Below are 13,013 nucleotides of genomic sequence, written 5' to 3'. Positions count from 1 at the left end.
ACATGGCAGTTTTATAAAGTAGCATGACATTTTTTTGTATTCATAGGAATTATATATTTTTATGTTTTTCTCATTTTTATAAGAAATATTTTTTGCTCATGGTATTTAAAAAAAGTAAAACAAAGACTAAATAGTAGGGTCCAAACCAACCAAACCAAATAAGCTACTCCCTCCATTCCATAACTCGTGTTGTTGTTTTAGTTCAATTAAAAAACATAAAGTAACACAGGCACAATAGCTACTTAAATGTTGAGGTATCTCTATTGCCGTTGTCGAACTCTTTAAAAGGCGTATAGTGTTCATATGAGACCAAGAGCCAATATTGTTGGGAAGATTCGGTACCAAAGCATCCATACAAGATGCCTTTGTTCTGTTCCGCATAAAAGGTAACCATAGTTACATCTTACAACATGTAGATAGGAGATGATGCTCTTATTGTATTTTGTGCAGGGCCAAAATTATACATAACTAAAATGTTTGTGAAACTAAAAATGTTCATGATTTTTTAGAAATTATGGTATTCAAAAGATGTTCAGTAATCTGAAAAAATGTCTATGAAATTTAAAAAAATTGAAACAGTTCCGTAAATAACGAAAAAAACAAACCGTCACTTATGTAGAGGTTTTATTAGGGGCTCTGTAGAGGTCGTTTTTACGATTTTATTTAGTCTCATGCTTCAGAGTAAGTAAAAGGTTTCCTTTTTCTGAGCAGCGCTGAGCCCAAAAAATTCACACAACTTTATATGGGTTCGTTTTGGTAAACTATATAAAAATGACTAAATGTTAATTTGCCTCCATACACAACTATGTTTATTTTGGTACGATAGTTTTACTCGTTATGAAAAACACCAGTACGCTAGGCCAAGACGAGACACATCATTCATCAGTATAGCTCAGGCATGGTCCGTCAATGTAGTTTGCTCAGCCAAAAAGTATTTCATTGTGGTGCCTTAGGAAATCAAGTCATTATGAGGCCATCACATTTTAATTTTTAAAATGACTTTAAAAGTGCCTTATCTCATCATGACATCCAGGCATAGTTTTTGAAATGATATTTTAAAAGTCCTTATCTCATCCTGACATTTGATTCGGACTTTTTTTTATCTCTACCACATCTGCATAATCTGATTATTTTTCTCCCATCGCAAGCGCACGGGCATATTTCCTAGTACCTACTTAAATGTTGAGGCATCTCTATTGCCATTGTTGAACTCGTTAAAAGGCGTATAGTGTTCATTTCATACCAAGAGCCAATATTGTTGGTAAGATTCCGTACCAAAGCATCCATACGAGATGCCTTTGTTATGTTCCGCATAAAAGGTAACCATAGTTACATCTTACAACATGTAGATAGGAGATGACCCTCTTATTGTATTTTGCCCAGGGCCAAGATTATACATAACTAATTAATTAAGCAAAGGGCCTCTGGTTGTAGCAGTCGAGGTTGTCGCCGTAGCCAACGCCGAGGATGTCGCAGTAGCGCTTGTAAAACCCGATCCGATCAGCGACGCGGCTGTCTTGCCCGTGCCCGCACTCGATCCCACCGTTGATGATGTTGGTGATCACACCAAACCCGGGCACCCGCCCTGCGGCCCGGTCTGCCCCTGAGGGGCTCCACTGGCCCGTGATCACAGCATGGCTCGACGGCTTTGGCGCCTGAGCCGTCATCCAGAACCACATCGCCGTCTTAAACGACACTGTGGGGTCGGTTGCCACCAGGTCCGGGTTGCTCAGCAGATCGACCCCGATGGCCCGGCCAGCAGGCCCGTAGTTGTAGTTGTGGGAGAGCTGGATGGGCCCGCGGCCGTAGTATCGCTTCCCTGGGGCGCACGGCCACTGGGCGCTCGGGGTGCAGTAGTCGGAGGCGGCTCCACGTTCCTGCTTGAAGCAGTAGCCCCAGGCGAAGGCCCCGTCCGGTGCGGTCGCCCACCCGCCGGTGGTCTCGTGGGAGGTCTGTGCCAGGAAGGCGGCCACCTCGCGCTTCTGGGCGTCGGCGCTGCCGGTGGTGCCGAAGCCCGGGAAGGCAGCTGCGGCGGCGACGAAGGCGTCGTAGGTGTAGAAGCCCTTGGCCTGGCAGGCGCCGTCGTTGCGGTGCAGTAGCATGCGGTCAAACTGTGCGCGGGAGACGACGGAGGACACGCTGCCGCGCGCGGCGCCGATGGCCATGGCCACCGTGGCTACCACCACGGCCACCACCGCAAGCGATCTCATCGTGCGTGGCAACGAAGCAGAGTACTTGACCGCTATCTGGTGCAGGTGTAGTGTTGTGGGAGAAGCGCTGGGGAGTGCACGTCTTTATATCGGTGTCGCGCGCTACTCGATCGCCATGATCGACCCTGTGTCTATCCATCTACCTCCTCGTGAGCTTTCTTCCAGGGCGACATCGTCATGCCATCGACGGATCAATTTTGGCAGCTTAGATACGGTCGAGAGGTACAGCGGTGAGCAGCTGGCCATGTATGATCCAGAGCGTGTGCTAGTATGCACGCATGTGGAATTTTAGTCCATAGACGACGCAATGCATTCATGGACGGACGTCCATGGAACGCAATTCCTATTTTCCCTTTCCAGAGTTTATCATTTATCCATGAGTCAATTACACTGGTGGTGCTTGAACTTGGCGTAAACGGTCACTTTGATGCTAGAACTTGTGGCATACATTAAACTGGTGCAATAACTTGACTCGGGTGTGCAAATATAGTGCTAACCGCACTTGGATACGAAATCAACGCTGACTTGGCCGCCAGCGTGGCGTGGGGCCCTTTGTCAAAGACTAGAAGTGCGTGACCTGTTTTTTTCCTTTTGCAGAAAAACCTCGACATTTTTTATTTCTCACAAAAAAGACCCTATCCACGTGGTAGATGGTATTTTATTTTGTTTGTTCTATGACAGGTGAGTCCCGACGTGAAAATTAAAAGGGAAAATGTTTTTTTTGCTGGAATTAAAAGGGAATATGTTAGACTCCTACACTCCAACACGTGACCTTTTTTTTAGAATTCAACACGACGACCTACTGTTAGGGCGCTCGTGCTCATAGCCACTGCATCAATTACATTCTGATGTCTAACAAGGATAACAACTGTTAATGTAGTATAAGGAAGATACATGTGGGGCTTAAATTGGCTGCAGATAGTGCAACCCATTTGCACGCGCTAATTCTTTTTGAAATATTTGTGAAATGTAAGTAATTAAAATAATGTTCAAATATTTATTTTTTATAAATGTTAGACATACAAACAATGATTAGTAGACAAAAATATTTAAACATACACACATCTATTATATAAAATTGTTAATTAAATATGGACATTTAAAATGTTTATTTAATAGAAAAATACACATGTGCTGCTTATATTTAATATTCAAATTGATGAATACAAAAATTTATCTGAAGTTGTGAAGACTAAATGGTGTAGCAGCCAGACTGTGACATGGGCAAGGGTCGCACGTTCGAGACGTGGAGGCCTCCGTTTTTTCTTGGTAATAATTCTCAGTATGTACACACAGGGCCCACTGGCTATAGAGTCGAAAAAAATGAAATGCCATCTTCCAACGTCGACAGTGCCTTTTTGTGGGAAAATAATAATTCAAGAGGGTTTACGCAAAAAATGGCCACACGCCCTCCTGTCTGCCTTCGGGTCACTGACGGCGGGACCCATCCTATGTTGGCGCGCCTAATCAGCGGCTCGGGCGTACACAGCCAAGGTTTGCATCGTATTTGCACGCCCGAGCCAACTTGTTACACCAGTTCGATGTATGCCGCAAGTTCTAGCACCAAAGTGACCGTTTGCGCCAAGTTCAAGCACCACCGGTGTAATTGACTCTTTATCCATTGAAACAAATGGACAGAGAACCGCACCCGCATTTGGGTCCAAGTGCGAGGGCACACACGTGCGTCCTTTTGCCAACTTTGGTAGACGTACGGACTTATACGGGGGTTTTACAGGTTGCTTAACATTGATTGGCCGTGGATTGATTAAGACGCACAGGCCCACCGGTGAAAATAGGGGGGGGGGGGGCAATTAGAGGAGCGTGCAGTCCTTCAACCTATAAAAACATGTACAATGTGCCTGTACGTGTAGCATTTTTGTCCTTTTGCGCCGTGAGTCGTGCACTTGTGTGCACTGAAAAATCGTGAAAAACCACTTGTAATTGATATATGTTGTGAATACGTCGAAATATGGTTGATTATGCATGTCGGTCTCATACATATATGCCGTATGAACTATTGCCCTATTCCTTCTTTGACTATGGGTGGACCTTATATGTTTACTTCTTTGCTTGCTGTTCATCTCCTTCCTCTTGTCTGACGAACTCTTCTTCCTATTCTACATCGCCACTGTTGTGTCATTTTCTTTCATCCAATACTTTCTGTTCTCTTGCATTCACGTAATTTCTTTGCTTCGCTGCTTCTCCTACTGTGGTTATTCTGTGCACTACCAGTATGGGATCTTTTCGAGCAAAGTTTGATGCATTAAAGTTGCAATTTGACAGGTAATTTAATCTGTTACTTCTTGTATTCTGCTACTATTCTTGGTTACTCACATAGGACGCTCATATCTTTCTCTGTTCTATTTTATCGATGCACAAACTCTTGTTTACCATCTCACGTTTCTGCGGAGGACTTTGATGTTACTAAGGTTCAATCATCACAGATTCTGAATCGGCAACTGGGGAACATGGTTGTGTTGCGCAACGAAGTTGTTTTACATTTCCACAGATCCAGACATCATCTTATCTGCCCCTGATCCTTAAGTAACATAGGCACCATACCTAGTTAAACCTAGATGTATCACGTTTGCCATGATTGAACTCTTTAAGAAGCATTTAGTGTTCATCTCGAAGCAAGAGCCAATATTTTTGGTAAAACTCAGGGGGTGTTTGGTTCAGGGACTTTTTAGTCCCAGAGACTAGAAAAAGTCACTAGGAACCAAACAGGAGGGACTTTTTCTACAGGGACTAGAAAAAGACTCTACTAGAGAGTCTTTTTTGATTAGTCCCTGGGACTAGAAAAAGTCATAAGACTTCTCAACCAAACACGCCCTCAATACAAAGCATCTATACTGGATGCTTTTATTGAGTTCCTTATGAGATGTAACCATAGTTACAACTTCCAACATCTAGATGAGAGAGGATGCTCTTATTGTATTTTGTTTGGAGGGGTTATATAAATATAACTAATTAGTTAAGCGAAGGGCCTCTGATTGTAGCAGTCGAGGTTGTCACCATAGCCAACACCGAGGATGTCACAGTAGCGCTTGTAAAATCCTATCCGATCGGCGACTCGGCTGTCCTGCCCATGCCCGCACTCGATCCCGCCGTTAACTATGTTGGTGATCACGCCAAACCCGGGCACCCGCCCTGCAGCCCGGTCCGTCCCTGATGGGCTCCATTGGCCCGTGATCACAGCATGGCTCGACGGCTTTGGCGCCTGTGCCGTCATCCAAAACCACATCGCTGTCTTAAAAGACACCGTCGGGTCCGTGGCAACCAGGTCTGGGTTGCGCAGCAGATCGACCCCAATGGCCCGGCCTGCCGGCCCGTAGTTGTAGTTGTGGGAGAGCTGGATCGGCCCACGGCCGTAGTAGCTCTTCCCTGGGGCGCACGGCCATTGCGCGCTCGGAGTGCAATAGTTGGAGGTGGCGCCACGCTCCTGCTTGAAGCAGTAGCCCCACGCGAAGGCTCCGTCCGGCGCCGTCGCCCACCCACCGGTGGTCTCGTGGGAGGTCTGGGCCAGGAAGGCGGCCACCTCGCGCTTCCGGGTGTCCGTGCTGCCCGTGGTGCTGAAGCCCCGGAAGGTGCCGGCGGCCGCGACGAAGGCGTCGTAGGTGTAGAAGCCCTTGGCCTGGCAGGCGCCGTCGTTGCGGTGCAGTAGCATGCGGTCGAAGAGGGCGCGGGAGATGATGGAGGACACGCCGCCACCGCCGGAGGGTGTGGGGGTGACGGGCGTGCTGCCGCAACCGGAGCACTGGCTCTGGCATCCGTCGCCGCAGTAGTCCGAGGTGGAGCCGCACCAGCCGAAGCGGCTGCAGCAGAGGCAGTTGGGGCAGGTCGCCCCGCCGGCCTGGGAGCCGCACTGCTCGGCGACGGCCATGGCGGCCGCCATGGCAAGCACGGCAAACAACGCGAACGCTCTCATCGTGGGTAGCAACGAACCACTATCTTGTGATCCAAGTGTGGTGGTGGTGGTGGTGGTGGTGGTGTGTGTGTGTGTGGCAGAAGCGGTGGGGAGTGCACGTCTTTATATAGGTGTCGCGCTACTCGATCGCCATGATTGATCTCTCTATCTATCTACCTGCTCGTCATGCGATCGAAAGATCAAACTTGGCGGCTTATATCCGGTCGAGAGGCACGGCGGTGAGCGGCTGGCCATGCATGCATGATCGAGAGCGTGTGCTGGTATGCACGCATGTGGAATTTTAGTCCATAGATGACGCAGGACATTCATGGACGGAGCGTGTGCTGGAATGCAATTCCCAATTTTCCTTTTCGAAGTTCATCATTTATCTTCCTTTCCGTTGAAGCAGATAATCGTGCACGCATTCGCACTGCCTTGACTTTTTTTTTCTTTTCTTTTCCCGCTCCTTTCCTTGGAGTCTGGCGATACATATTGATCGTGCCAAGCTAGCTAACAACAACGTTGCAATGTATGTGTACTCCCTCCGCTCCAAGCGACACTTTGTACTAAATCAGCGACACTTAATTTGAAATGGAGGGAGTACATGTTTGCTATTCTTGGGCCGCTTAATAGTTTTTTCGCATGTCCAGCCAATTCCCAGGCGTAGCACCGAGCCGAAGATGGGGAGGCTGTGGCTGCTCACGGCATCACAACTGAAGAAAAGCAATCACCGAGGAGCCGTGACATCATTGTAGGAAGCTACGAAGAGTATTGCCGAGTGCGGGTGCATGGTGGGGGCGGTCGCTGGAGGGGGAGTGGGCGTAAGGGGTGCCATGGGCGATGGAGGAGGCGAGTCGAGCGGGAGTGGTTGCATGCTACAGTGCCTCCTGCTCCAGGTGGTGGGGACTGTAGGTTACCCCGGCATCAGAGGCGGCTCGATGGGGTGGGAGTAGGAAGGTGAAAGGCAGGAAGAAGAACATGGCACACACGGAATCGTGACAACAACAAAAATCGAGGCGTCGCTTATTGACATATGTAGCTTGGCCTCGCCTCTAGTGCTCCACTAAATAGGTTGGCGCAACACTGCAACCACCGAAGCCGTTTTGGGAAGGTTCCATGGACCGGTTTTAGAACCTTCCATGTGGTGTTTTAATTCATTTTCATTTCTATGTGTTTTTATCGATTTCCTTAGGGGGGGGGCGGTTTTATTTATTTTTCAGTTTTTTCTCCTTTTCTTTTCTCAAATAGGCATTGTCTTTTCTAATACACGTTGTATATTTTTCATATACATGTGTAACATTTTTTTTGTACACGTGGAACATTTATTTCGAATGTTAAACATTTTGAGCTTCACTTTGAACATTTTTTTGAGTGTTACCAGACATTTATTTTTTATTATGCAAATATTTTTTTCTATTATATTAATGTTTTATAAAATGTCAAGAACAAATTTTTGACCCTGTGAGAATTTAGTAAATGGTACGGACATTTTACTCTGCATGAACATTTTTTTAAACTGGGATGAACATTTTTAAAAGTTTAACTAAATTAATTTTTGAAATGTATGTGCTTAGAATATTTAAAAATATAAACAAAAGAAAAAAAATTAAGCATGGCTCCTATAGATGTGCATTTTCTCCTACTTGGTGCATCTGCAATTACTTTTGTATGAGAACACACATGGCTGGCAGAGTGTCGCCGCCTCACATGTTGGGCCTGGCCCATGTCTGGGGTCACTCTGAGCGATGCTCCCCTAGCGCTCGCTGAATGCAAGGCATAGCAGTCCCATGTTATAGAGCACCACCCATCGACAAGCCCGTTATTAAAGTTCTTGTACGTCGCCTCCTTATAGCCCACCAAGAGCATCTCTAGCCTATGTTGTAAATGGCCCCCACTCCCCGAAAATTCTGGCCCATATGCAGGTTTGGGCATTTTTTGTGGCCCGAACAGGCCTTGCATATCCGGCGGACGTGGAAATATTTTTCGCCCCCCAACCATATCCCCTCTGCCACATTTCATCTCGTCCACTCCTTCGGTGGTTTCGCTCTGACAAGCAATTGGAGCTAAAATGGAGGGCGGTTTTGGCGACATGAGCGGTACACCTCCTCTGGGCAGTGCAGGCCTCGGTGCTGTACCTCCTTCGGGTTGTGTGGGCGGTACCGACCTCAATGGTGCACCTCCTCTGGGCGGTGCGGCGGGGTCGTTGCTGCCGCCAATGAAGGACTTCGTCTCTGACGAGGCGTACTCTAACTCCAACGGGTCGATCTCTTCATGCACCGAGCCCATTCTGAAGATGACGCGCGATGAGCTCGCCGCAATCACCGACGACAGTATGAATATAGTGTGGATGTTCTGTTTGAGGTGTTCCTGAACTTTATAATCATTTTCGGGGCACCCAAAACTAGTTTTGCGGGACGAGATCTTCTAGTAGCTGCTAGAGATGCTCTAAGGCGGTAAGTATGAGCAGGCCTCCTATATTATGATGGTCGGCATTATACCGGTCATGCATTGCTATCCCAGTTCATCTCGCTTGCCTTCCTAGAGCAAGTGTCCCTAAAACTTCAGAGCACTGTGTTAGTGATATTGTTTCCATATTTCTTGCTAAAAATCGTGTAATCAGTTTTATTTAAGCATAATAAAGCATTCATAGTGTGTTTAATTGAAAGGTCACTGTGCATTAAAAAGTTATTCGTTTTTTTCAAATTTATTCATTGTGTATTAGAGGAATTTTCACCATGTATTTAAAAAATGTTCAGAATGTTTAAAAAATGTCCAACATGTCTAAAAAAATTACTAATCTGATTGCGCATTTGAAAAGTGGTAAATGTGTACAAAAACTTGTTCTAATGTATAGGAAAATTGTACAATGTATATGAAAAATAGAGAACAAAATATGTATATGAAAAATGTTAATCATGTATTTAAAATGTTAAAGATGTATACAAAAATGTACAATATTTATGGAAAATTAGACATCAAAACATATCTATGAAAAAAATGTTAATCATATACTACAAAAAATGTTAAACGTATATATAGAAAATGTTTGTGATGTATACAAAAAATGTACAACATTTATGGAAAAACTAGAGATAAAACTTTAAAGTTTTAAAAATGTTAATCATGTGTTTGGAAAATGTTAAACATGTATATGAAAGTGCAACTAATCTCCGAGTGGTTTTGGTAATTAATAACAACATATACATCATTGATCTAATATTCATTGCAAATAGATTTTAGAAAAGAGCAATGATTGGTATAGCAAGGACTAATGGATGTGGACCCCTCAAAATGTCAAGGACAAGAATTGACAACTCCAAGACTCTACATTTTGGTTTAGTGATCCAAGATCACATTGAGTCCCTTAGGAAAGTCAATACTATTAAAAGGAGATGAGGTGTTCACAATGAGGTTGTTGCTCAAGTGCTTAGTGGTATTGCTCTAAAAAACCCCAGTCTTTTTCTCAAAAACACATCTGTCCAAACCCTAATTCCCTATCTCAACCCCATCGATATTATCCCATCACTAGTAGAAAAAGGGTCAAATGTGCGACACATTAGTCCCGGTTTGTAACAGAACCGACACTAATGTGTCCATTAGTGCCGGTCCAACGGCTAGGCGGGAGGAGCTCTTTAGTACCGGTTCGTGGCAAACCTTTAGCACCGATTCGTGCCACGAACCGGTACTAATGAGAGTGGTGCCAAGATGTTGTCAGAGTGGGCCCCTCCAGCACCTTTACTACCGGTTCGTGCCACGAACCGGTACTAAAGGTCGTCCTATATAAACCCTTCGTCCACCAGCACTCTGTTCTTCCCCCTTTCCCCTCTCCCTCTCCTCTGTTCTTCCCTTCTTCCTCTCGAGTTCATCACAAAATTTGCCCCAAATTTGTCAAGATTTGTAGGCCCCCATCCATTCAAATGATCACAAAGGTTAGCAACTTTGTCCTTTCATCTCTCATTGCTAGATTAGCTCTTGCATTGGTTTATATAGTGATTAATTGTGGGTTTTAGTAATTTGGGAGGAATTATATGTGGTAGTATTTGATTTATATGCAAATTGAGGTCAAAATAACACTTAGTTTGCATATGTAGGTGTGGTTTACTTAGTGCCTTCTAAATCTCCGTCGTAACCATCGTCGATTGCCCGCACCGTCCCGTCGCCGGCACCACCTTGTGGTGAGCCTCTTATTCATGAAATTTTATATAAAAAATTGATGTTTGTGTGATTTGGATATATAGTTACTCGTATAATTATCTTACCCGTACGTTGTTTGTTATACATAGTGCCATGGTTTTGATATCCGTCCCCGTCGGCCCTTGCCCTTGTTATGATTCAGATGTGGTATATTCTCTTTTAAAACTATTTGTTGCATTTCGTGTTTATGACAAATTATGCCCATCAAGATGACATAGATATTTGTATGTAGGAGGTAGTTGAACCGGAAATTCCAACCGACCCTATTGTCGAGAGGTTAAATTTAGTTGAAAGAGAAAACGAGGATTTGAAAGAAAAATTGAAAAGAATTGAGGGCGAGAAGATGGAATTGGAGTTGCATGTTGCCGATGTCGTCGATGATCACAAGATTAAGATGGAGAAAATGCGCTTGAAGATTAGAAAGATTAGAAAATATGCCATTCATAGTGAGGCTTGGTATCATTATGCTGTTGGATCAATTGTTACCTTAGTTGCGATCTTGATCGCATTTGTTGTTGCATTTAAATTCTTTAGCTAGAGAGTTATTTGTTTGTTGCATTTAAGTGTTGTATGAACTTTATGTATGAACTTTATGTATTGTATTAATTTGGTGTTTTCGGTGCTGTGTATTGAAGATGAGCCGGCAATGGATGTACGATGACCGATGCTCTCCCGAGTTCATTAATGGCGTGCATACTTTTCTGCTTGCGGCTGAGGTAAACAAGCGGGCGGATGGTTTTATGCCTTGTCCATGTGCTGGCTGTAAGAATGGTCACAATTACTCTACGTCAAGAACCATTCACGTCCACCTGTTTGAGTCCGGTTTCATGCCCCACTATAATGTTTGGACCAAGCATGGAGAAAGAGGGGTTATGATGGAAGACAATGAAGAAGAAGAGGACGACGACAGCTATCCTGGCCATGGGTTCCCTGAATATGATGATACAACAATGAGGGAAGAAGCTGAGCCGGTAATGCGGGAAGAAGCTGAGCCGGCAATGCGGGAAGAAGCTGAAGAAGAGGCTTCGGATGAGCTCGTTGATGATCTAGGTCGGGCCATTGCCGATGCAAAGAGAAATTGCGCAAGTGATTTGGAGAACAAGAAGTTGCAGCGCATGTTAGAGGATCACAAAAAATTGTTGTACCCGAATTGCGTAGGTGACAAGAAAAAGTTGGGCACCACACTGGAATTGCTACAATGGAAGGAAGAGAATGGTGTATCTGACAAGGGATTTGGAAAGTTGCTGGTAATGATAAAGAATATGCTTCCAAAGGACAACGAATTGCCCGAGAGTACGCATGAAGCAAAGAAGGTTGTCTGCCCTCTAGGGTTAGAGGTGCAGAAGATACATGCATGCCCTATTGATTGCATCCTCTACCGCGGTGAGTACGAGGATTTGAACGCTTGCCCGGTATGCGGTGCATTGCGCTTGTGACGCCCCCGATTCAATCGTACACTAATCATACACGCAAACGTGTACGATCAAGATCAGGGACTCACGGGAAGATATCACAACACAACTCTACGAATAAAATAAGTCATACAAGCATCATATTACAAGCCAGGGTCCTCGAAGGCTCGAATACAAGAGGTCGATCATAGACGAGTCAGCGGAAGCAACAATATCTGAGTACAGACATAAGTTAAACAGGTTTGCCTTAAGAAGGCTAGCACAAACTGGGATACAGATCGAAAGAGGCGCATGCCTCCTGCCTGGGATCCTCCTAACTACTCCTGGTCGTCGTCAGCGGGCAGCACGTAGTAGTAGGCACCTCCGGTGTAGTAGGAGTCGTTGTCGACGGTGGCGTCTGGCTCCTGGACTCCAGCATCTGGTTGCGACAACCAGAAAGAAAGGAAAGGGGGAAAAAGGGGGAGAAAGCAACCGTGAGTACTCATCCAAAGTACTCGCAAGCAAGGAGCTACACTACATATGTATGCATTGGTATCAACTGCAATAAGGGTATCATATGTGGACTGAACTGCAGAATGCCAGAATAAGAGTGGGATAACTAATCCTGTCGAAGACTACGCTTCTGGCAGCCTCCGACTTGCAGCATGTAGAAGAGAGTAGACTGTAGTCCTCCAAGTAGCATCGCATAGCATAACCCTAACCGATGATCCTCACCTCGTCGCCTTGTGAGAGAGCGACCACCGGTTGTATCTGGCACTTGGAAGGGTGTGTTTTATTAAGTATCCAGTTCTAGTTGTCATAAGGTCAAGGTACAACTCCAAGTCGTCCCGTTACCGAAGATCACGGCTATTCGAATAGATTAACTTCCCTGCAGGGGTGCATCACATAACCCAACACGCTCGATCCCATTTGGCCGGACACACTTTTCTGGGTCATGCCCGGCCTCGGAAGATCAACACGTCGCAGCCCCACCTAGACCAACAGAGAGGTCAGCACGCCAGTCTAAACCTAAGCGCCCAGGGGTCTGGGCCCATCGCCCTTAGCACACCTGCACGTTGCGTGGGCGGCCGGAAGCAGACCTAGCCTGGTAGGCGTTCCAGTCCAATCCAGCACGCACCGCTCCGTTGCTGACGTCACGAAGGCTTCGGCTGATACCACGACGTCGAGTGCCCATAACTGTCCCCGCGTAGATGGTTAGTGCGTATAGGCCAGTAGCCAGACTCAGATCAAATACCAAGATCTCGTTAAACGTGTTAAGTATCTGCGAACGCCGACCAGGGCTAGGCCCAC

At 45.7% G+C, this 13,013-nt stretch overlaps 2 protein-coding genes across 2 annotated transcripts; both read right to left on the bottom strand.

The window, feature by feature from the left end:
* Positions 1 to 1,271: 1,271 nt before the first annotated feature.
* Positions 1,272 to 2,320, bottom strand: LOC123149767 (26 kDa endochitinase 2). The gene has a single exon (XM_044569495.1). The coding sequence runs from the start codon at positions 2,208 to 2,210 to the stop codon at positions 1,410 to 1,412; it is 801 nt and encodes a 266-aa protein (XP_044425430.1). The 5' UTR covers positions 2,211 to 2,320; the 3' UTR covers positions 1,272 to 1,409.
* A 2,518-nt stretch (positions 2,321 to 4,838) lies between these two features.
* Positions 4,839 to 6,223, bottom strand: LOC123147162 (26 kDa endochitinase 1-like). The gene has a single exon (XM_044566395.1). The coding sequence runs from the start codon at positions 6,136 to 6,138 to the stop codon at positions 5,185 to 5,187; it is 954 nt and encodes a 317-aa protein (XP_044422330.1). The 5' UTR covers positions 6,139 to 6,223; the 3' UTR covers positions 4,839 to 5,184.
* Positions 6,224 to 13,013: the final 6,790 nt, after the last annotated feature.

Source organism: Triticum aestivum, chromosome 7A (genome assembly GCF_018294505.1).
Source record: "Triticum aestivum cultivar Chinese Spring chromosome 7A, IWGSC CS RefSeq v2.1, whole genome shotgun sequence".
NCBI lineage: Eukaryota > Viridiplantae > Streptophyta > Magnoliopsida > Poales > Poaceae > Triticum > Triticum aestivum.
The sequence above is the reverse complement of the archived record's forward strand: the minus strand, read 5'-3'. Positions and strand labels throughout refer to the sequence as shown.